The 23,371-nt window shown below is 46.1% G+C and overlaps 1 protein-coding gene across 12 annotated transcripts in view; it reads right to left on the reverse strand.

Moving 5' to 3' along the window:
* Positions 1–23,371, reverse strand: part of LOC147620327 (uncharacterized) — a 108,395-nt gene that overhangs the window by 35,280 nt on the left and 49,744 nt on the right. For 8 of the 12 annotated variants that reach the window (XR_015261776.1, XR_015261777.1, XM_086772538.1 and 5 more), the window contains exons 4-10: positions 22,186–22,293; positions 21,975–22,088; positions 11,212–11,316; positions 10,994–11,083; positions 10,811–10,860; positions 6,167–6,275; positions 5,941–6,009 (exon numbers count right to left, since the gene is read on the reverse strand). Coding sequence is in view for 10 of the 12 variants with exons in the window: in XM_086772538.1 (XP_086628664.1) it covers positions 5,941–6,009; positions 6,167–6,275; positions 10,811–10,860; positions 10,994–11,083; positions 11,212–11,316; positions 21,975–22,088; positions 22,186–22,293 (645 nt within the window). In the remaining 2 variants the exon portion in view is untranslated. The remainder of the gene's footprint in view (positions 1–5,940; positions 6,010–6,166; positions 6,276–10,810; positions 10,861–10,993; positions 11,084–11,211; positions 11,317–21,974; positions 22,089–22,185; positions 22,294–23,371) is intronic. The other 4 variants (XM_086772541.1, XM_086772540.1, XM_086772537.1 and 1 more) reach the window with 3 other exon arrangements.

A 23,371-nucleotide genomic window follows, 5' to 3' on the forward strand; every position in this document is an offset into this window, starting at 1 on the left:
GCGCCGTAGAGGGAGACAGCCACAGCAGCACGCCCAGAGACCGATGCAGCAGCAACCACAGTCTCAGCATCACTGGGTTCCAGTGAGGAACAGCTTTGCTCCCCTCCAGGAGGAGACCCCAGCGCAGACTGAGGATCAAGACATGCTAGCACCCCCTCCTTCGCTCCCACCCCCCCCTCCCCCTCCCCCCTCGCCCCCTCCCGCCTCGCTTCCACCTTCCCCTCCTCCCGTTCCCGCTCCCGTTTTGGCAGCGGCTCCTTCTCCACCCCCTCCCCCCCCGCTCACCTCAGCTCACCGGGAGGCCCTAGCAGTACCCTGGCGCTCACCTGCAGTCCAGCGGGCACTAAGCACCAACCTTGTTCGAGCACCGCAGAGGAGACCTACCATGCCGATACGGGCTTCACGGATATCCTCTATCCGCAGTCGGCTGAGTAGTCTCGACACTAGACAGCGCTCGGAGGCTTTTGATTACTCCTTCACACGGCTTTTTGGAGCGGAGGGCCCCCATGAGCCAGCACCCATCAGAGTTCATGTAGTGATACCTCCGGCCCGAGGGGAGGAGGCACTTGATTCAGCGGTGGCCTTCTCCTTCCCTCTCTGTGGCCCTAGCGACAGGGAGTGGACTCTGGATCTCGCTCTTAGCATTTTGAAGACTCAGGCAGCTGAGTTTTCTCACCATGTGAGCGATCTGGAGATGACAGACGTGATAGGCCGACTCTGGGAGTTGGCTCATTTCTTTGATACCGGATGCCTCCGGGATTCGACATTTGGTGGTTCGCATAGTGGCAGACCTAGCACGCGACCCTGGTTATGTATGCATACACGAGGTTGCTCTCTCTGAGCGGGAGGCAGTCGCCATGGGACACAGCCACTGGCGCCTGATCCGAGATTCTTGCAGCACACCGGGTGGGCAGATTCGTAGCCGCTCGGATGGGGACTATTCTCCATCCAAGCCGCTTGCGAAGGCCTGCCGTACGGCTGAGACAGCCTCCACTTCAGCAGGCCATCCATGAGAATCATCTCATGGAATGTATAGGGCCTTGGCGGTGCACACTATGTACGGTATCGTGGTTGCTTGAGGCAGGAGCTTCAGAGATGCCTGGTTGGGACAGTATTGATATTTTGATGATGCAGGAGCACCATTTGAGTGAGAGCAAGATCCGGAGATACGGTTCGGTGATGCTTGGTAGATGGGACACATTTTGGTCTACAGGGTTTGGCCCCTTGGGAGGCCAGGGAGGAGTATGTATGGTCATTGCATATGTATGGCGGCAGGCCATTGTGGATCGCGGGATCATTGTGCCTGGTAGAGCACAGTATGTTATTCTGAGGATGCATGATGAGCTCTTGGGCGTGCTCAATGTCTATGCGCCCAACCATGCTAATGTCTATGCGCCCAACCATGCTAGTGCCAGAGCAGAGTTCTGGACCCTTGTTACGGATGCATTGCCCAAGGCCGCACATTGGTGTGTCGGGGGAGACTTCAACATGCTTGAGGACCCGGCCGATAGGGTGGCAGGCAGTCATGTTACAGTGCACGGCACGGAGCTTGCAGCTTGGGAGCGATTTTGCATGACACTGCGGATCACTGATACATGGTAGCATGAGGTTTTCTCCCGCTCTCAGGACAGTCTTAGTTTTTCTCGGTCGGATCGTCGACAGGGAAGGACTAATCTATCACAGATTAATCGCTTCTATGTGGGCGACAGGTTTGGGGAGCATGGGGGCTCCGTTGGCATTCTCGCTCTGGCACCTCTTTTTCAGACCATGCGCCAGTTATTTTGACACTCGAGGAGAGGACACGGGAGGCCAGCTTGCAATTGAGGATCCCAGAGAGGGTACTTACAGATCCCAGTCTTTCTGAGGACATTGAGAGGATATGGCATGATAGCCAGAGCTCTGACCAGGATGCAGCAGGCCAGTGTGCCCAGGGACTCATCGAGCTCAGCTCTTTTTTGCACGCTGTAGCCTTGACACGACTGGAAGAGACACGAGAGTGGGAGCGTCGTTTGAGACGCAGCCTTGCTTCGCTCCAGCGCCTTCAGGAGCAGCAGCCTACATGTGAGTGGGTGGCGTCCCAGCTGAGCCAGGCACGCCAGGAGGTCAGAGAGGCAGAGGAGCAGAGACATGAGTTCTACTATCATCGCCAGGCCTCTCAGTGGACGCAGCTTGGTGACAGAGTGACTGGGGAGTTCTTTGAGATTACTAGACCCCGCCATGCTCGAGGAGGAGTACGTCAGCTCAGGAGGCAGGACGGATCATTAGCCACTGAGCCCGGGGAGATCAGAGCCATTGCCACTGAGTTCTATAGAGACGTGCTTTCAGCGGAGCCAGCCACGGAGGCACGTGATGCTTGCAGTCAGACTGTGTGGGCCCATGTCTAGAGGAGGGTCACAGATCGTATGCGCACAGTTCTGGGTGAGCCTCTTTCAGAGGATGAGCTTGCTAAGGCTTTGAGTGCCCTTCCGCGCCATAGTTGCCCTGGGGAGGACGGATTGACGCCTGCCTTTTTTATGCGCTATTGGGACCTTTTGGGACCAGGCCTCCGCAGGGGCTTTCAGTATGTTTTGGACCACACAGAGCTTTTCAGAGGGCTTGATTTTTCTTATCCCCAAGGGGGAGGGAGTGTCAGATGATATTCGGTATTGGAGACCTATTACGATCCTCAATACTGTCTACAAGGTCTTAGGAAAGGCCTTGAGTTTGAGGATCCGCCCTTCCTTGGGGAGTTGGTTCATGCTACCCAGACAAGATTCGTCAAGGAGCGCAGTATCCTTGACAACATTTTCACCTTCTGGGAGGCGACGGCCCGAGCTAGATTTCTCGGTGAGGACCTAGTCGTGATGCTTCTCGATTTTGAGAAGGCATACGATACAGTCGATTGGGGTTTCTTAGAGGGCACTATGCTTCGCCTGGGCTTTGAGCCAGTTTGGATTCGAGGAGTGGCGGCTCTATATTCCACAGCTCGTAGCCAGGTGCTAATGGCAGGAGGATGGGGGCCGAGTTTTGAGTTGACCAGATCAGTCCGTCAGGGGTGTCCTCTCGCCCCGTTTCTTTTTCTCTTCTTTGCTGAGGCTATGAGCATGTATCTGACGGCAGAGCAGGTTGGTTTGAGAGGACTTCAGCTCCCAGTCTGGGGTGAGGACCTGCTCGATTCTGAGTTTGCTGATGACACGGGATTGTTTTTGCATGGGAGGCCAATCTTCAGAGGGCAGAGCAATCGCTACAGGTTTTTGGTGCAGCTTCGGGCGCATTGATCAATTGGCGCAAGACAGTGGCCTTTTGGATCAGTAGCGCTCACTCCGGCATGGAGCCCAGACCCGGGTTTTAGATGGATTCCTCCTGGCACAGCAGTGCTGTATTTGGGATGCGAGATTGGACTTGATTTGTCACATGAGCAGCAGATCGCCCTGCTTCTTCTGAGTATTCGGAAGAAGCTTTTGTATTGGAGTACAGCTCGGCTATACTTGGCTGGGAGGGTGGTGGTGACAAATCATGTGCTTTTAGCGACCATGTGGTACATCACGTCTTGCTGGATCTTCTCGAGCTCTTGCATCAGCCAGGTACAGAGGCTGATCAGGAACTTTCTTTGGTCTGGGCGGGATGGTCAGCCAGCTCGGGCTAAGGTTGCTTGGGCAGTTATTACTCTTCCGCTGGCCCAAGGGGGCTTGGGCATTATAGATCCAGTTGATCAGAGTAGAGCCTTATTGGGAAAGCTTATTGTTCGGGGGCTGCTTCCAGGCGCTTCAGCGATGGCAGGCTAGGGCTCCCCCAGCAGGGGGCACTTGGGCACCAGAGATACGATGGATCTTCATAGAGATGAGGAGGACAGGCCTCAGTAGAGGATGGGAGGACAGATTTGCCTTGAGCATCCTGCGAGCTTGGGAGCTGCTGAGACAGGGGCTTTCTCAGAGACCTCCTACTTGCGATGAGGAGCGGGCCAGACAGCCGCTCATCTGGAGCCCAGCGGTACGCACAGAGCAGGGCCATATCCTGGGTTCTCGGCCTCGTCTAGCCTGGGGACCATTGGCGGCAGGCCCAGCCCGCAGTTTTGGAGACTCGCAGGCCTTCTGCAGTCTCCCAGAGGAGATCAAGGTGGAGAGGCTGAGTCACTTCAGAGGGGGGCTGATTATGAGGGATGACATTCAGGAGGCACTCAGTAAGGAGTGGTTCACGCCTCTCGAGCCAGCGGCCCCATGGTGGATGGGAGCCTTTACGCAGTTGGAGATCCTGATTGCTGTCAGAGCTTGCACTGAGGATGGTAGATGCCTCTACTATGAGATCCAGGATGAGGGCAGACTTCAGAGAGTGGAGGCGGAGTCGCCTTTGGTTGCAGAGTGCATCTTTCAAAGGATACGGGTAGTGGCCGCCGCTTCCCGGAAGTGGCATATTGATCCAGACCCTGCAGATGTGGACTCTGATTGGCGCATATGGGCATATGCTGCGCGCCCCTTGGCCCGGCTCCAGTGGGACCCTGGCGAGTACGAGTGGCATGATCCTTATGCATCCCCCGAGGCCACAGAGATCACCTTTTTCCAGTACACTGTTCGGTTGGGGAGACATATTTTGACTGCGAGGAGGATGGTCTCTCCAGCTGCATCGGAGCATTGGCGGCTACAGGGACTCTCACAGGAGTTCCTGGAGGATTTCTGGACCAGGCTCTGGGCTAGTAGACAGGCACGCAAGATCTCGACTTTCCAGTGGGCTGGTTGCCCAAAGGGGCTCTGCAGTTGGCACCTGGCTTGTCTACAGTGGTCTTCCGGCGGCCTGCATCCGATGCGGCCACCCTTTGGAGACAGAGAGACACTGCCTATGGGATTGTCCACAGACGCAGCAGATTTGGTTGCGGATGCTGCGCATTCTGGCCCCCCTATCTCCAAAGGGCATGTATATACTGCAAGGATTGTGGATAGATGACTTTTGAATAACGAACTAGAGCTTGATGCATCAAGGACATAGTTGTAAGGGAGTAACTTTTTAATTTTCCCCAATGTGTCTCCATCTTGCCCCCACAAGTGCATCAATCCTAAATTCATTTGTTTAAGAAACCATTGCTATAAATCCATTTATCTATTATGAACATTGAACACAATTAGTAAGTGGACTTAAAAAAGCTTAATAGGAATCATGCTACAATTCCTAGCATAAGTATTTTCTTCCAGGCATCTCTGTCTTTTTGGAAACAAAATAGAAAGAGGTCTCGGTAACATCTCATTTGAGAAATCTTAGTTTTTGCATTCTCTAGAACTTTGTCAGGGCCTGCTCTGGGATATGAGACAGAGCAGGACAGCCAGGCCATCAGATTCATTAGGAGCCAGCCTCGCCTTGTTCCTTCACTGGATTTCTCGTCCGCTGGCTGGACACAGGAGAGGGATCTACGATGGGAGCTCCTCAGCAGCCTCACCATCTGGTTCACCTGGAGAGCCCGGTGTTTCAGGGCCTTTGAGGGGAGACTGGAGCCACCAGCAGAGACTGTTCGGGGAATTTGGCACGAGTTGGTCCACACCCTGCGAGGACAGTATGACCGCATCCGGGGCGACTCGGATGAGGCGATCTTGCGGCGCTAGGCCTTTCACACCACTTGGCGCAGCGGCCCCTTCTATACCCTACACGCGGGTACCCCCCTGGCATTACAGGCCACCTGTTTGGCTTTTCCCCCCTCCTATTGTATGATATAGCCTCTCAGTTCTTTGTAATGATATTTGTACTTTTTTGCACCTAGGGAGAGTCTCCCTAGCTGCCTTGATTGGATCTCAGCTCTGCCTTCTTATGAGCAGGAGAGGGTTTGTTTGTAGCCCAACGGGTGTTTTTTTATATAACTAATGAAAGGATCTTTTCTCGGGAAAAAAAAAAGGGTGATTAACCAATCGATAATACTACAGAGGTGTCACCATTAAAAAGCAATCTTTCTTTTAGAAACTCTCACATAGTGAAAAATACCATTTCTTCTCTAGATCCCCTATCAAATGAAAGGTTCCAAAGAAGTCGCAGTGTACCACATAACAAAGACTGCAATCAAAACCAACCAAGTTACTTGCAATAGCATAGACATCAAGGAGTATTAGAGTGCTTATCAAACAAATGCACTCATATTAATTTTAAAACCAAAGCATATTACGTTATTCAAAATGCTCACACTTGCACTTTAGATTTCAAAAATCCCAACCTCATCTTCGAAGTGTACTATGTGCAAAAGCTTGAAGATTATCCCACTTTCTCTCATACCATCCAAGTTCTCCTTGTATACACTTAACTTCTTAAGGAATGCAACTACTCTGCAACACCCACATTGAATATTTATTCATTAAAGAAAGATATTTGCGTGGAAAGCTTAAGTAAACACATTGTGTGTGAAAAAAACTTTCCTTCACTCTCTTCCTTATCTCCGAATCTCTAGGTTCCGCTTGTAAGAAATATGAAAGCAAGAGCAAAACTAGAAATGAAACAAAACAAATGAAAGACAAAGAGTTACCTTGAGATGAGTGTAGACAAGACACAAGATTGATACTTTCATTGATGTGACACCTACAATGTATAGGTGAGAAGTACAAGATTGAGTAGACTGACTTATGGGATAAATGTAGAGATGCCACATGGCACTAGACTCAAGACACAAAGACTTAAGTGAAACTAGACTAGAAATAGTACACCTAGTGTGCACTTATTTCCAACACCCTCCTTAAGTGGACACTAGGAGGAAGACAAAAAAAAAAGACAAGACTAGAAGATAGACATAAAGACTGATAGACTGAGAGACTAGACATGAGAGACAAAAAGATCTTGAGACACCCCTCCTCAAGTGATATCCTCATATGGGTCCACAAGGGTAGGGACAAGATGGATCTAAAACAAGACACAGTTAGATTGATAGACAGATAGACAGACAACAGATAGATAGACAGACAAGACTAGATAGACAGAAGACTGACTGTAGACAAACAGATGGACCTTGAAGACAACCCCTCCTCAAGGGCAATCGCTGCCTCTTGGGTAGGGACAAGAGAGAGGTCAAAAAGCATAATGAGTAAGACACTAGAACCCCTTGACCTACATCATCGGTGGTCAAAGTGGGAGACAAGAAAGGTGACGTAATCAGAAAGCCCATTCCTCATCATGTGAGGAATGAACAGCAAGATCTGCTGTTGTAGATGCTGCAGCAACATGTGCTGAGGCAGATGCAGAGGCTGATGTAGAGGTTTTAGAGTAGCAGTCCTTCTCCCGGTGATTATCACGGCCACAAATGGTGCATGGATGAGCCTTGAAGCAGTTCTTCTCCATATGATTAGTTTTTCCACAATGGGGGCAAGGCTTTCTTACCTTAGAACCTCCTTTCTTTGCTAAAAATGCAGTGTCAATTACCTTTTGTTGTTTTGTTCTTTCCTCTTCTTGGAGAGCATTGATGATACCTTCAAGAGTAGGATTATTGTGATACTTGAAGGTAGTGACAAGAGTAGCATAGGTGTCAGGTAAGCTTTTGAGAAGCACAGCAATAGCAATATCTTCGGAGATGGGGGACTTCACTGATGCAAGCTGAACCATAAGACTGCGAAAATAATTGACATGAGAGGCTATAGTAGCTCCCTCCTGCATATATAGATCAAAGAATGAGATCATAAGTGCAATCTTAGAGTTTTTAGAGCGGGGTCCAAACAGGGTATCCAAAGTGATCCATGCTCGAGAAGCAGACTGTATGTCGGAGATGTGATGAATGTAATCATCTCCAAGACCGAGCAAGATGATAGCATAGGCTTTGTCATTCTTGGCAGTGGGAGCATAAGTGATAACTTGCTCAATGTCGGAATCTTCGGGAGTAGCATGATGAACAACATCCCACAGGCCTTCTTTCATAAGATGGCACTTGATTTTGATTTGCCAAGTATGAAAGTTGGACCCATTGAATTTGTCGATAGACATGAGAGAATGGGTAGAAGATGCCATGTGGGAAGGTCTTACCTCTTGCTAATGATGCAAGGGCAGTGCCTATTCCCTTACAAGAGAGAGTTCAGTTTTGAATTATTTTTGAAGAAAAATAGAACTGAAAATATTGAAGCATACCACTTTGGTTTTTTTCCTCAGGTCTTCCACCCTTTCAGGGGTAACCCGAGAGAGAGAGAAAGAGAGAGAGCTGCGAACAGAGATTTTTGCAAATAGAGAAAGATGTAGTACAGGGCCACGATACCTAGAGAGACCGGAGAGCGAGCAGAGGTGGAGAATTTGTTGCAGAACCTCGGGCAGCTCCTGGAGAAGTGCAGCCTGTTGAAGAAGATGGCGCAGAATTCAGGAGCAGCACGGGGGCCAGGAGCAGGAGCAGATGTCGGGGCAACACAAGTGCTGCTCATCCAGAGAAGGAGGCCGACAGTAGCTGCAGGTATGTAGTGATGCGCAGCCTGTAGAGGGTGAAGCGCAGGCAGCAGCAACTGTAAACAGGCCAACGCAGGCAGCAAAAACTGGCGCAGAAAATGGCGGGCAGATTCCTGAGTGGAATGGCGCAGATCTGGGGCAGCATCAAGCTGGAAATGAACTAGGAAAGGCTGGCTCTGATACCATGTAAGAAATATGAAAGCAAGAGCAAAACTAGAAATGAAACAAAACAAATGAAAGACAAAGAGTTACCTTGAGATGAGTGTAGACAAGACACAAGATTGATACTTTCATTGATGTGACACCTACAATATATAGGTGAGAAGTACAAGATTGAGTAGACTGACTTATGGGATAAATGTAGAGATGCCACATTCACTAGACTCAAGACACAAAGACTTAAGTGAAACTAGACTAGAAATAGTACACCTAGTGTGCACTTATTTCCAACAGAACTCGTTTAAATCTCCACAGAACTTCTACTTAAATATGCATATGAAAACCTTAAAAAATATTTCATCTAAAAGAAATCCTTTCACTTCTTTTTCAAAATTTGCAGAACCTTGCCCAACTGGTGGTTGTGAAGTTAGTGGGCGAGGTAAGTGTGGAGGAACTGGTATGAATACGAAACATTCAAGGTAAACGGCGTGGGCGAAGGTGGATGAGACTTACACATCTGGCTGGAAAATTTGCATCCACTCCTCCATAGAAAAACTTTGCACCGTCTCCTCCATCCAAACATACTACACCCATGTCTGTGTTTTAACCAGACACCACCCCTACGCCCAGCCTTGGCTCAATCTGCCTCCATTGAGATAGCATGGGTGCCTCCACTGAGGTAGCATGAGGGCCCCAAGAAGCCTGCAACCTAGAGTTTTTTTGCAAACATGGCTAGATCTTCCTGAAAATGTGTTGCTTTTCCAGCCTAGCAATTGATCGTCCCCACCCTTGACAAAGGAAACAACATATAATTATTTTTCCCTTTCTTGTAGTGATTGTCCCCATCCTTTAGGGAGGAAATGGTATACAAATATTTCTCCCTTTCTTGTATCGATTGTGAAGGAGACGGTTTAAGAGAGAGAATGATGATGCATGCTATAATGATTCTCTTAATGTCCTCTAGAAATCAAAAGTGGTCTATGGGACCAAATACAAAATCATTCAAGCAGTGCAGTGCACATGATGTGCAGTGGTGCATAAGCCATATGTGTGACTGGTGTGTGTGTGTGCACGCGCACACACACGAGTGTGCTAAGCAAATGAGAATGTCTGTGCTCATCGCTCTATTTCCTATAGGTTGAATATTGTGCATAGTCTGTTTTCATGTGTTTGCTGTTTCCAAACTCAAGCCTTAAGCCCAAGACGACGGGACTTGTAAAACAGGGCGATAGCTCATCTAGCTCATGGGGGGTTGGTGTTTGAAGGTGTGGTTGTAGATCTCCAATATCAAAGATAGAGAGAGAAAGACCCAAAGGGTCTATGAGACCAAAAGTAGTACATATGATCTGTGATTTTATTTACGCCTATGAGAGACCCAAAAGGTCTATGAAACCAAAAGTAGTACATGTGATCTGTGAGTAACTGTATGCCAACAAAACAAGGAAAAACTTAACTCCCCAAAACAAAATGGTGCAAGATTGGAAGACTGCATTGAAAGATCTCAAATGGGTGGGACGTGATTCTGCAATTGGTAACTCTATGCGACTGGAAAGTCTGCACTGGTCCTCTTTGTTGCAGAACTGCTAGCTATGCAAAAGCCACGAAAAGCACGCTTTTTGGCATCCTTGGGTTTACGCACGCTATAGGATGTTGTGGTTGATACACGGGATGTGCTATCCTTTCCGTAGGCGTGGAGTGAGCATAACTTGGGTTTGTACCATAGATCGAATTGGAGAGAGATTATTGCAACCATATAATCTATTGCCTCCACTTGTTGAAAATGACAGGCTGCATTACTGGAAAGTGAAAGGGCAAACTGACATTGCTCAGGGATTACATTTGGATAAGATAATTGCAGCTAGCATGTATAACCATTTTCTTCCACCACCTTGGATTCACGCACATGGCAACACTATGGGGTATGCAACAGAGTGAAAGATGGTGGAAAAAACACCTTCGAGGTATATGGAAAAGTAATCTGCCTTTAAAGCAAAGATTGTTTCTCTGGCGTTGTTTAGTGGGTGTCCTCCCTGTTGCGGAGATGGTTGCTAAAAGAGGGTCTCTTCGACGATTGGCCAATATTATTAGAGGATGCTTTCCACTACTCTAACTTGCCTTTGCCTTAGCAGTCAACTACAGCTTTTATCATGCTCACATTTCCTAATATACTTGATTGTCAAAAATAAGGGAGAGGGGCGGGGAAGGGGAAAGGAGGAGGGAGGGAGGAAGGGAAGAGAGGGGGAGGGGGGGGTTTGCATGAACAAAGGAATGTTGCAGATTGAAAGATTACATAATGAGCAGCAATGTATTTGTCCGGTGCAGTATCTCGCACAAGCAATCCTGTAAAATGTGACAAAGTGTGTACCTCAATATTCTATTTGGATCCGATAACCTCAGTATCTATGTGATACACAAAACAACCAGCTTTTTCATGTTCAGTTTTCTACAAAATCATCAGCTTCTTGCATCATACCACAAGATTGCATTTTCTCATTTTCTTCTCTATCTGCACGTCTTCAGCAATATTGTAGAGCAAACGAACTGACATGTAAAGAAGCTTTTCCTATGAGTAGTCACCAGATGAGCATTGGATTTTAGCTCAGAATTATAATGTTTACAGACTAGCAAGAATGCTTTTATTTTGAAATGAACGGTTTCAAGTTCAACAAACACCATCAATGCCACTTGTACCTGATCATGCCAAGCAGGCCTGTTTATTGATAGATTTGTTGATGGAAATATTTTTTCTTCTTCAGCATCCTTTGAATCCTCCAACACCTTGGTCAATAAAAACAGCTAAAGCACAAGTTATATCTCCTTAAGAACTTTTCCTCACGATGCCGTATGATGTTATCAAGTTCCATAAGCATTATAGACATAATTAAAAGGTTATACATCAATAGTTTAAGAAAAAGTCTAGGAGAAATTAAGAGTTCCCATCAACATCCATACCATATTAAAAGTCTAGGAGAAATTAAGAGTGCCCCATCAATATCCATATCATAAAACTACACGATGTATATTCCTCTTTTATTTTGATTAGTTCAAACTTCTACAACTTATGCTCAAAAAGATAAAAGATTTTATTGGCATCCTTAAACTTGGATGTATCCACTTGATAAGTGTCTTAAGCAATGCCTTGTTTTGTGTCACATGCACACTCTCGAGTGTGATGTGGACAGGCTTCATTCATTGATCAGTTAGTCATCATCATTGAGTCATTGAGAGCTCATGAGCAGTGCTATCATCGAGTATCTCTATTTAGCATTGTATATACTTCATGTTGGTATTACATGGTAGATTAGGTCATCTCTCTATTGTGTGTCGAGCATGAAGAACAAGCAATTTGTTGCATGGGTTTGAGTCTCTGATTAGGTGCAAATCGCAATCGATCAATCATAAACATGCTTGTGCAAGCACCCATGTTACATTGGTATCAGAGCGTCACGTTTTTGATGGAAAAATGGCTGAAATTTTTCTCTCATAAGGGCGTGGAGATCCATTGCGAAGAATCCCATGATCATCACTGTTTTCACTCAGGTTTGCATTTTTCATTTGGCCTGCATTTTGCAAATTCTGTACTAGATAGCTCTTTTGTGTGCAAGGGGCGCTCAGCCAAACGGCAAGAAAAGGGCCAAACGAACCAAGTAAAGGACGGACAAAGGAAGCAAGGCGGCCTCTTGGTGCTTCAAACACAGCCAGATAACGGTGGAAGAAGATGCATCAAGGGGGTCCAATGGTGGGTGCTCAAAGACCAGATTTTGGAGAGCAGAAGGGCAGCAAGACTCGAAAAAATGCAGCCCTATTCAGGCTGCAGACCAGCACACAGTATGCAGCCATCCACAGCAACAAAACACATCAAAAGGGGGCAACTAGGGCAGCGTTCATATATCTGAGTATATGTGGCTTCCCTGAAGGGGGCAACTAGGGCAGCATTTATATATTTGAGTATATGCGGCTTCCCTGAAGAAGGCAACTAGGGCAGCATTTATATATGTGAGTATATGCGGCAAACTGGCTCCACCTACCCTTCATTGTGCAAGGATGAAACCTTCGCCAAATCCTTGACCACAAAGGTGTTTTTTTTTATTTTCAAGTACATATGTGGCAGGTACATGTGCATAGAACATGGTATTTCAGCAGATGCCAAAGAGCTCTTTGGTTTCTTAGGAGGAAACATGGTCCACCAACATCAACCTCTACAAGAGCATAGTAAAACCATATAGGATAGAGAGGGGCGAGACGATTATCCAACAGCTGGAGATTCAATTGGCAGCTTGCCAACAAGAGATCCAACCAAGAAAGGCAGCACATATATACAGTGGTAAGTCCTTTCATAGATGAAGCTCAAGAGGAGGGAGTGTCCAAGGATGCCGGAAAGCTTTCAAGAGAGGAAGGGGTATCAGTGAGCAAGTTCCCAAATAAGGACTAGATTCTGGAGAGGAAGGGGTATCAGTGAGGATGAGCCTAGGGACCAGATTCAAGAGAGGAAGGGGTATCAGTGAGGATGAGCCTAGGGAGCAAACACTACCAAGCTTGGAGGCGATCCATAAAGATGGAGGACAACCCATCCCAGAGTCCACCCCAATTTCCATGTACAAGGAGTCGTCAACGAGTGAGTTTCAGACATTCCTCTCCAAATCGATTGAGGAGGATGAGATGAGAGATTCTGCTCTGATGTCTACCATGCTAGTTGAGCATCTAGAGGCAGAGACTCTCATTCCACTGCCTGCAATTGGAGGCAGCGCACGGAGAATAGCAAGTCTAGTAGCCATACTATTGGAGTTCGTACCAGTGTGTGGAACAGAGAGCAAGTTTGCCAAAAGATCTGTACCCAGGTTGGACCACTGGAGCATCATTTGCACCCATGCTCCAAGTTAAGCAAGAGGGGATGTCATGTACACACTCTCCCGAGTGACATGGACAAGCTTCTACCCATTGGCCAACTCAAAGGTCGAGTACATGGCCGCATTCATGTGTTTGTAAAGGATATTGTGCCAGTTCATTGTTGTAATATGTCCAAGCGCCCAATGAGCAACCAAGTGTGGAGAAAGTTATTGGGTTATTGTCTAAACACACTTCATTGGACATTATTATTAGGGCTGGTAGAGTTGGTAGCCAACTCACCAACATTCTACATTATAAATAGGAGTCTAGGCCTCATTCATTGATCAATCAATCATCATTGAGTCATTGAGAGCTCAGGAGCAGTGCTACCATTGAGTATCTCTAATCAGCATTGTATATACTTCATGTTAGTATTACATTGTAGATTAGGTCATCTCTCTCTGTGTATTGAGCATGAAGAAGAAGCAGTTTCTTGCATGGGTTTAAACTTAAATCTCTAATTAGGCACTAATTGCAATCAATCAATCATAAACACTACCCTCGTTACATTTTGTTTCTCTTGAGTGCACATTTGAAGATTTGAGTACGGTGTATAGTACATGACCAATCATTCTAGGTTTTCATGCATCCAAAATTAGTGGGAGACACCCAAAGCTACCAAGACTCAAGAGGCAAGAACTTAGACTTTGGTTTTTTAAGGACATGTACATAGTATACAGCCACATCATATTGTGCATTACAAGCAGAAGTTCATGATATCAAAATCTAAAAACTTGCTCTAAGCCCTCCACCCACGGTGCTGCTTTGCCCTTTAAGGCAGCCCATTATCCCCTTCTGCTTCCCTAGATTTAGTGCCCTCCATCCGTCCCTACACAACCTTGCTGCATGCCATCTAGCGCTACTGCATGCTATCTCTGAATTAAGCCTAAAACTCCTTGACTTCATCCTTCCAAATCTCAGGTTTGGGATTAGGATCATACATTTTATGGTTCTATATTGAGGAGATACTACAAAGATTCACCAAAAGACAAATCACTATCGGCAAGCAAAAGACTACTTTGACATTGTCTTTGGGATTGCCCAAAGGCTCAACAGGTGTGGCAACGGATTCTCCGCATCTTCACTATGGACAGGGCCTCTTCCCGTACTATTACATGGGGCACTGTCGCTTGGGCCACTGAGGCTGAGGTTGTCATGGCTTATGATTGAGGAGGAAGGTGGGGGGCTAGCCCTTCAAGTCTCTCACCTTCACAATTCGACCGTGCCATTCCCAGCCCCATCTACTGGTCACTGGACTCTTGTTTCGTGCCAGAGATGGGAGACATGTAGCAACGTCGCCGCATGGCCCATCTAGAGAGCTCAATCAGCGAGGTCATTGAAGGCACCCACACTCCACCTACGGAGTCCATCCGGAGCATCTGGCTCGACATCATTCATACCCTCCGCAACCAGTGGGGGAAGCTTCAGGGTGGTTCTGACCGTATGCGGAAGCGTCGGGAAGCCTTCCCAAGGCTCTCGCGACTTGGTCCTTTTCTCACAGATAAAGGTGGTGAGCCAACTTGGCACTACAAACTTGATCCTCGCTCCGTACATGGAGGCGACATTGTATTTAGCCCTTCAAGGCGGTTTTTTGTTAACTAATAGAAGGATCTTGTTTCCGGGGGAAAAAAAAGGGACTTTACTTCATCTTTGATTCCATGATCTAGGAGACTGTAATAGGGTTGACCCCACTTCACCTCGGCTTGGTGTGTTTGGACAACTTCGATTCTTGTTGGGCCTTCAGTTATTACTGAGTTTTGCCGTTCTTGGCTTCATTTATATGCAGCTTCCTAGCTTCATTACTCAGCATAAATATCTCGTAGTCTCTTTATCTGTTGATAGAGCTTATGTTGCCTTGATCAATCCCCAGGCTTCCAAACTGTTCCAATTGATTCTGGCTGATCAAGACTACTTCCCATTCTTCACTCAATGGTTGACTGAAGGTCTAGGGTATTGGCTGTTGTGACTGGCCAGGTTCTTATTGTTGGTCACCTCCAGTTCCGACATCATCCTGCGGCCTGCCTTCATCTCGATTGTAGATCACTAAAGCCTTTGCATGCCCCATTAGAATTTTCCACTTTTTCCTTTAAGGCTTGTCGCAGCCGCCTCAAAATTGGACTCTGCCCTCAACTCCTTGCATTGGTTGAGAAGGTCCTATGCTCCTTTTCGAGCAGTTGCTTTGTGGATTCCACCGTGTTGGTGGACACGGCCAGTGGTTGAAACTGTTGTTCTTGCAAGTTCATATGCTCTGCTTGCTTGTCCAAGATTTCACCCAACCTCTATTGATCCTTCTAGTGCCATTCCAGTAGTTGGGTGCTCTCTTCAGCTGCCAGCTTCTAGTTCTGCAGTTTTGCCACCATCTCCCATCACTTGATCTTCTAATTGAAGCAGTTGGTTCTGTAGCTCAACTTTGTTATCTAAAGCAACCTTAGAACTTTCCAATTCCTAACTTTTCCTTGGCATGCTCCTATGTCTGGTCTTGCTCTTGGGCTAGTTGTTTGAGTTTGGCTGCTTGCTCACTACTCTTTTACCACCACTTCTGCATGGCTTATTGATCTATTTGTAGTTGGATTTCTAGTCGCCATTGTCAAGAAACTTCTATCCTCGGCTGTTGCCATAGCCAAGAAACTTCTGTTCTCGGCTATCGCTAATATAGCCAGAGAACTTTTACTGCTTTTTCATTGCTGTAGCCAGGGATCTGCTTTTGCCTCTCTTTAATCTATTCATCGACATCCCCGCAGATATATTTATATAGGATGCTTGTAGATATACACCTTAATTATCAAAGTCATGGTGAGCGGCCTGTGTTTCTTAAGCTTACAGGCCTGGCTATGGCGGAGAGATTATGTCAAGCAGGAGCAGGAGGAAGGCAAGGAGTTTTCTTGCACGGGCATAGGAAGGTAACATTCAGCGTAGAAAGAAAGCCAAGTGGAGGTACTAAAAGGGAGTAGTGGAGGTACTTCAAGAAGAGAGGCATCAGGCACCCCTTTGTCTTCAAGCAATAGCATGTCTTTGTGCACCCACGCACTATGGTACACGGTGACAAACTGGCTGCTCATCAACAGTGCAAGAATCATGTACAAAAGTAGTACCTTTTAGGATTTATTTGTTGTATGCCGTGACCCCTTTGTGAGCCCAGCCCGGGACATGTCAGGCACGAGCTACGTAGGTCAGTCTCCCAGCCTTGTGTCAAGGCAGTACCCTTAACCCACTATGGAGAATTCATCATTCAAGAACATGTAGATGTCAACCATAGCACTAGATACATTACAGCATGTACATGCACTCATGTAGAAGGGGCCAGCCCCAAGGACGTGGCTAGCCTTGCAAAAGGGTAGCAAAACCCTTGCCATGCCTTCCAGACCATGTCAGCAGCCCCTTGTGGGATTGGGGCTCCAGTCGGCCAGGCCCATGTGGACATGGGTTCAGTCGGCCAGATCTGGCAGCCACCCGACCAGCTAACAGGCAGCTGACTAGCATCTTATACTAGTCGTGATCAGTTGTTGCAGCCGACTGGCATTTAATGCCAATCGTGGACATTTTCAGCCAGCCAACTTGCTTTATGGCCAGCCAATTGGGCACCCTGAGGTGTATAAAAAGTCAAGATCAGTTCAGCCCAAAATCATCAGATACAAATCAGAGATTATCATCCGAAGTCAAGCATGTGTGCCTAGGCTTGTGCCTGTGCATACTTACAGTCATACACGTGCTCTCAGCCCAAGGCACAGAAGCTCAGTCTCTTCAGGAGTATTCAGCACGCCTTCGGGCTGGTGTATTTCTCTCGAAGATAGCTTCAAAGTCGCATAAAGCTTATGCACAGTTCTGCCCAGCGTTTGGTCGCTTTGTCCTTGCATTTGGCGGTCAGTCAGTCAGTTTGTCTGCTCACTCTTGTGGACACAGTTCAGCTTGTTTACAATTCTCCAAAAGAAGAAAAAAAGCACATACTCCTGCTTGCAGGGGGGGCCCTTCAGTGGGTAATTTGGGACCCCATCTGGTGTCATCTCTACTACATCTATTTTCAGATTCATGTATGTTGTTTTAAAGGATTGCTAAAGGCTCACTAAACTCAGGTTTAAAGAAAGGCTTCGTTGTTTCACACAGTCCTAGCTCAGTGCATGCAACATTGGTATCAGAGCTTGGGACGTGATTCAACCAGGCAACCTAGGGTGAGGGCATCCGATGGATGGTAAAGCTGAGATCAGGAAAAACCACTCACCATCCACAATGGCATCAAGCTCTGAAGACATCACTAAAGAAGAACCATTCGAAGAAACGCTTCCGCAAAAAGAATGCACAGACAACCAAAAGCTAAAGGAGTAAATACGGCAACTCTAGCTCAACTCGAAAGAGTGCAGATGGAAAAAAAACTGGCAGACTTTACAAGCAACCTTGGCCCAGCAGGAGACACCGAAAGAACAAACTTCCTCAATGGAACAATGGTGTCAATGGATGACTGAAAAAGACGAGCGAGATTGTGAAGCAAGACTGGCCGAACAACTCATAGAGAAAGCCAAACGCAAGGCCAAAGAGGAGCAATTGTAGGCCTGTGGGGACGCCCTGATGGGCGCGCACCCAAGTGTGGACGCTCGATGACCGGCCAAGAGCCTATAAAAGGGTGGCCAAGGTCAACCAGTTAGTCAGAGTCTCACGAGTCATTGCAAGAGCTCTGCGGTCAAGAGCCTAGATCTAGTGCAGACGTGAACCTTCTTCATGTAGCCGAGACCTGCACAGCAGTCTTGAGGCCCGCGAGGGTAGCTCCATGGCGGTATGGGACGTCACGGGGTAGAGATTGATCAGTTCGTCCTGCTAGTTAGCTCAGCTCATGGCTTGGTGGGGACAACTAGGTCTTGTGGGTTTTGCTCACGATTGTCATGGTTGGGTGGTAAGTCGGGCTTGCACCCCCTTCACGTTTCATGGCTTTGTTTTGCAGGTTTCGAGTCGTGTTTCGGGATTGCTCTACGAGGAGATCCGTGGGGATTTGATAGTGGTATCAGAGCATGCCTCGAAGAGCGTGCAAGTTGGTAGGTAGAGAAGAAAGAGCTATGAGTTCGAGATCACTGCTGTTTTTTCATGAATACTGCTGTTTTTTTTTTTCAGAATTCAGAGTATGATTTTTGTTTGCATCATTGGAACCTGAGTGGGTTGTGGTCTTGAAAAGGGTTGATAGCATGTGAAGCGTCGTTTTTCTTTGGGCAAAGAGAGAACCAAGAGAAAGCATGTCGGTTGTGAATCAGCAAAAGAGAGATGGAGCAAAAAATAGTCGGCTGTGCGTGAGAGCAAGCCGGCTATTCGTTTTTCTGTGTGAGGTTGGCTGTGCATGAGAAAGCGGCAGCCAGAACACGAAAACGGCTGTGCGTGAAAAAACGGCTATCGGCGACCTTGCGAGCAGTCGGGTGGCGTTTTGTGTTTTGACCCTGCTGTTCGCAGGTGACAGCGGCGCTTTTTCGTTGCAGTCGACAAGTGGCCCACGCTTTTATTAGCCCACATTTTTTTTTTAGCCCTCAGGTTGCTTTTCGTTTTTTAAACCTTACGTTTTTTTTTTCAAAAAGAAAAAGTAACAAAACCAAAACAAAGTAGCATGGGTTTTCAAAAAAATGAAAGCAGTGTGTTTTTTCAAACACGCCTAGCGTGGTTTTTTTCAAAAAGTTGTGGCTTTTACCAACGCTATCTCGCATGGTTTTTTGAGAAAAACAAAAACACAAAAGCAACTCAACAAAAAAACAGCTTGGGGGCTTATAAAATACGCCTAGAATGGGCTTCTAGCCACACATCTCCTGGAGTTCTCTTTCACCATCTCTTGCTTGCAGCCAGGCTTTTCTCTCACTTTTCAATTTTTCCACTTCGAGATGTCGACCCAAGAATCTAAGATGGAACCTGTTCTCGAACACGAAAACCTGCCAACTATTGAGGCCATCGATGGCGATCTTTTCGAAGATTTTGTAACTAAATCGGATTTTCATGAGTTTAAAGTTACTTTCGAGGCTTCTTTCACGAAGCATCAGGCACAAGTCGCCGCGCGAAGCAGACTATGCAAAATTCCATTTCTCTATTGACCACTACCATGTCTACTCTCTCGGGCATGGATACCTTGGCATCTGCTTTAGGCCCCAACATTACTCCGGAGCAATTTGGGGGCGAGCAAAAGCAGCTTACCAAGGAGATTGTGGACACGTGGCTACATAAGTGGCAGGTCCACTTCCAGTTTCATCCATATGGCAATAACAAAAAGATTCAATTGGTAGCAAAGTTCCTCTCGGGTAAGGCTTTGCTCTAGTGGAAAGAACTCAAACCTAAACCAACAACTTGGGCGCAGTTTGAATTAATCTTCAAGAAAGAGTTCCTCAAGGAGGAGGATGACTACAACATAGTTGCTTAGTTTGCCAGTTTGACCATGACCTTGTAGAACCTCACTTATGAGGTCTACCTCCAGAAATTTAGAGACTTGCAGATGAAAGCTAAGAAGATGGATTCTACAACTCTTTTGGGTTTCTTCGTGGCAGGATTACCCGACTCGTACCGTTTACAGGTCAAGAATAACAAAAACTTTGGATGAGGCCATTCACTCTGCGCGTATTTATGATGATACGATGATCTCTTCCAAAACCAAGCTCGTAACCGAGTAGTGGAACAAGCACAAAAGGAAGTGCTTCTCAATAAGCCGAGAGGAGGCCATACTCCTTCAAGAGAGTGTCCCTTGACACCAAGGGGATGTGTTTTTTCTCAGCGTTGAAGGTAGCACACATCTCAAGTGTGCTATTCCTTGAGCTACTAATCGCCACTTCTCTCATATCCCTTGGTACCCCAATACAAAGAGTTTTTGGCATACGCATAAGCCATTACTCTCATCTCCATTAAACCCAGCGCCTTCTTCCGCTGTGTACTTCAGAGGTAAAAGCTCACTTTTAAGTCTTGTAATCAGCCCTCTTCACATTTGGTTGGATTTAGGCAAGCATCATTACCGTTACTCTCTTGGCAACCCTTGTAAGAGGCATTGGCACATGTATAAGCCCTTGCACTCACCACTAAACCAAGGAGATGGTAGCTTGCTGGTTTTTATCAGGTTTGAGCCTATACCTCAAACACATAATCATTCTCGTTAAGCTTGTACTCACTAATCCTTATGAATCACATGTAACTGGCATGCACATAAGCTCTCTATGTAATTATGGAGTAGACACTGCCCTTGACAATCATGTAAGGCAAGTGGTAAGACCCTCCCTTTCCCATAAACCCCTACCTCATTGCCATCACTCTCAGGAATGCCCTCATTGCCCATGGAGGAGGCTACTATGCTTCATTGCCAAAGGAAGAGGTGTTTCTATCCTCACAAGTAGGAGAAGGTACGGCATGGAGATTAGCATGAAGCATGTTGCAGGCAACTCAATTAAATCCGTGTGCAAACCACTTAAGCAAGGTTGGCAGCCTTGTGATGCTCCTTGTGTGAGAATGACCAAGGTGGAAAGCATAGGGAAAAGGTGGCATGCAGGTATAAAGCATGTCATACACAAGACGACAAGCAAGCTCAAAGAATCCTTACAGTACTGGTTGTTAAAACGCATGTGTTACCTTCATACCGACTGGAGTATTGTACTAAGCCTCCACCCAGTCTATGCCATGAGCATTGACATGGATAGCATTGAGGGGGGGTTCTTAGAAAATAAGCTTGGCATGTGAACAAGAGTGTAGGTAGTGTGTGTATAAGGTCACCCTAGGGATGCAAACCCTAACCCTATGTGACCATGCCTACATAAAGGCATATCATGCTTCATTTTGAGATAAGAGATGAGTATAGTTGTATTCTTGAGCAACTAATAAACAAGATATCCTTTCTTGTATACGTGAGCTTGTCTCCTAGTGCTTGTGTGGTTGTGAGCCTTCATCTCCCTATCTTCTTATCAACATAAGGCTCGGAGACTAACCTACGTAGATCGTGCTTGATTGTCCCTAGACTGAGGGCTCACAATGGGGTCGCGGCGTACAACAAATATTCCTATAAAAAGGTACTACTTCTGCACAAATGTTGCACTATACAACAAATATTCCTATAAAAGGTACTACTTCTGTACAAATGTTGCACTGATGATCATGCCAGGTGTCACTGTGTACCCTAGTGCAGGATGTGACAGTCAACCAAACAATAGCCAAAAAAAATTTAGGCATCCCTATAATGGTATCCAAAGCCACTCTTGCCCTGGTGTGTACAGTGCCAAAGGAAGTTCTGAATAAGCCGACGAAGCTGACCAATGCATCCCTTATGAAAAACCTAGCACGACATGACAAACCAAGCAGCAGACATTTTCTTTTGACTAATCAAGGATCTTTTCTAGGGGGGGGGGGGAAGTCATCACTTTCCTCCTTTGGCTCTTCTTTTTTCTCTTTGCTGCCAGGGCTGCCTGGCCAAATTCTTCAATACAGAAAAAGCCAATCGTAATTCTCACACTGGTCACAAGTGGTACGCTTTTCAGTAGCCTTCAAACAGATATAAGAGCTACCACACATTACCCATAACAGCATAGAAAAAATAGCACACACTCTTAGTATTAATGAAGCCTCAGAAAGATGAAAACCTGCTCTGTCCTGGTTTGAGTCTTCACACTACAGTTAGGCAGGTTTTGAGTTCGCAAATTCTCGAGGTCCAATAAACTTAATGTTGCACGGCCAATTTGATTTTCAATTAGAATCTGTATTCACAATAGTAAGAATTGTCAGTAACAGGATGCAGAGTCAGTAGTTTCATTGTGTACAACCAAGCGGGCAGTACTGACAAGTTGACCATGCCTGATGAAAGTTTTGAAAGAAAGAAAATATCAGGAATGTGGAGATAGTATTCAAGCGCAATTCAAAACTTTTCCTGCCTTCTTCTCGGAGCACTCTTGCAAGGGCACCCTGCAATGCATGGATTCAAAATTTTGTGAGAAAGAAAACACGATAAATAAAGGAATGTACTTTGTGAATGCACTGCTACAAGGCAATTGAATTGCTTATATTTGTTACATACCGCATACATTATATAACATTTATTATTGTTTCACTTATCACACCATTAAATGCTACAAATCATCAGGTTATGTAGTCTATTTAAAGCACTTACCTTCATCGTTGAATGTGTTTATTAAAAATTTTCTTTTTCTCTTACCGCTTGCAAAGGTTGAGAAATTGATCCTACTTGTCTTGGTATTTGTAACCAAGAATGCAATTAACACTTAAACTGATAGAAGCAGATTACAAAAGAGTAGCCAGTGCTTGTGCAGCAGACTAAGCACCACAGCTAGGGGAAAAAGACAACTGAGGCAGGCTTCAACTTCCCTATTGCCCATCACACCTTATATGTAAGAAGTGGTTAAGATAGAAGATATGGGAAGTATTTTTGAGGGGGTTCCAGATTTTACACAAGACAATTGACAGCATATGCATAGACATCATTCAGTCATGGCATTCCACACATCGCATTAACAATGATTTTGTAACATAATAGAACTTCATCAGGTGGTGATATGTTTCTTTTTTTTGCAAAAAATAAACTTCTCTTAAGTAAGAAAGAATAAACACAAAATCACGGCTGAAAGCCAAAAATTCTCATCATAAAGTGTAAGATAGCAGCAGCCAATCAGGGGTGTGATGCCAAGAAAGTGCAATGGGAGTCGATGAGAAGAAGATCCCATGATCCCACTCTCTCATGAAGATAGTGCGTTTTGTGTAACTTGGTTGAACACAATGCTAATCAATACACTTAAATACACTAAGATTTGAAGGACACTTGCTCAAATACAAGAAGTAAATTGCTGAATTGACAAGAGGCACACAATGAGCCGGAACGGCCGACCCCTCCCTTGAGTAAATTGTATTACTATTGGAGAAATTCAATACATAGTTTCACGGGCATCCATTGCCAAATCCTCCATGCCAATGCATATGAAATTCAGCATTTAGAAAACAATGGTATGTCGATGTAGATTACCAAGGA

Source organism: Cibotium barometz, chromosome 32, assembly GCF_041138505.1.
Source record: "Cibotium barometz isolate CiBa-2024 chromosome 32, ASM4113850v1, whole genome shotgun sequence".
NCBI lineage: Eukaryota > Viridiplantae > Streptophyta > Polypodiopsida > Cyatheales > Cibotiaceae > Cibotium > Cibotium barometz.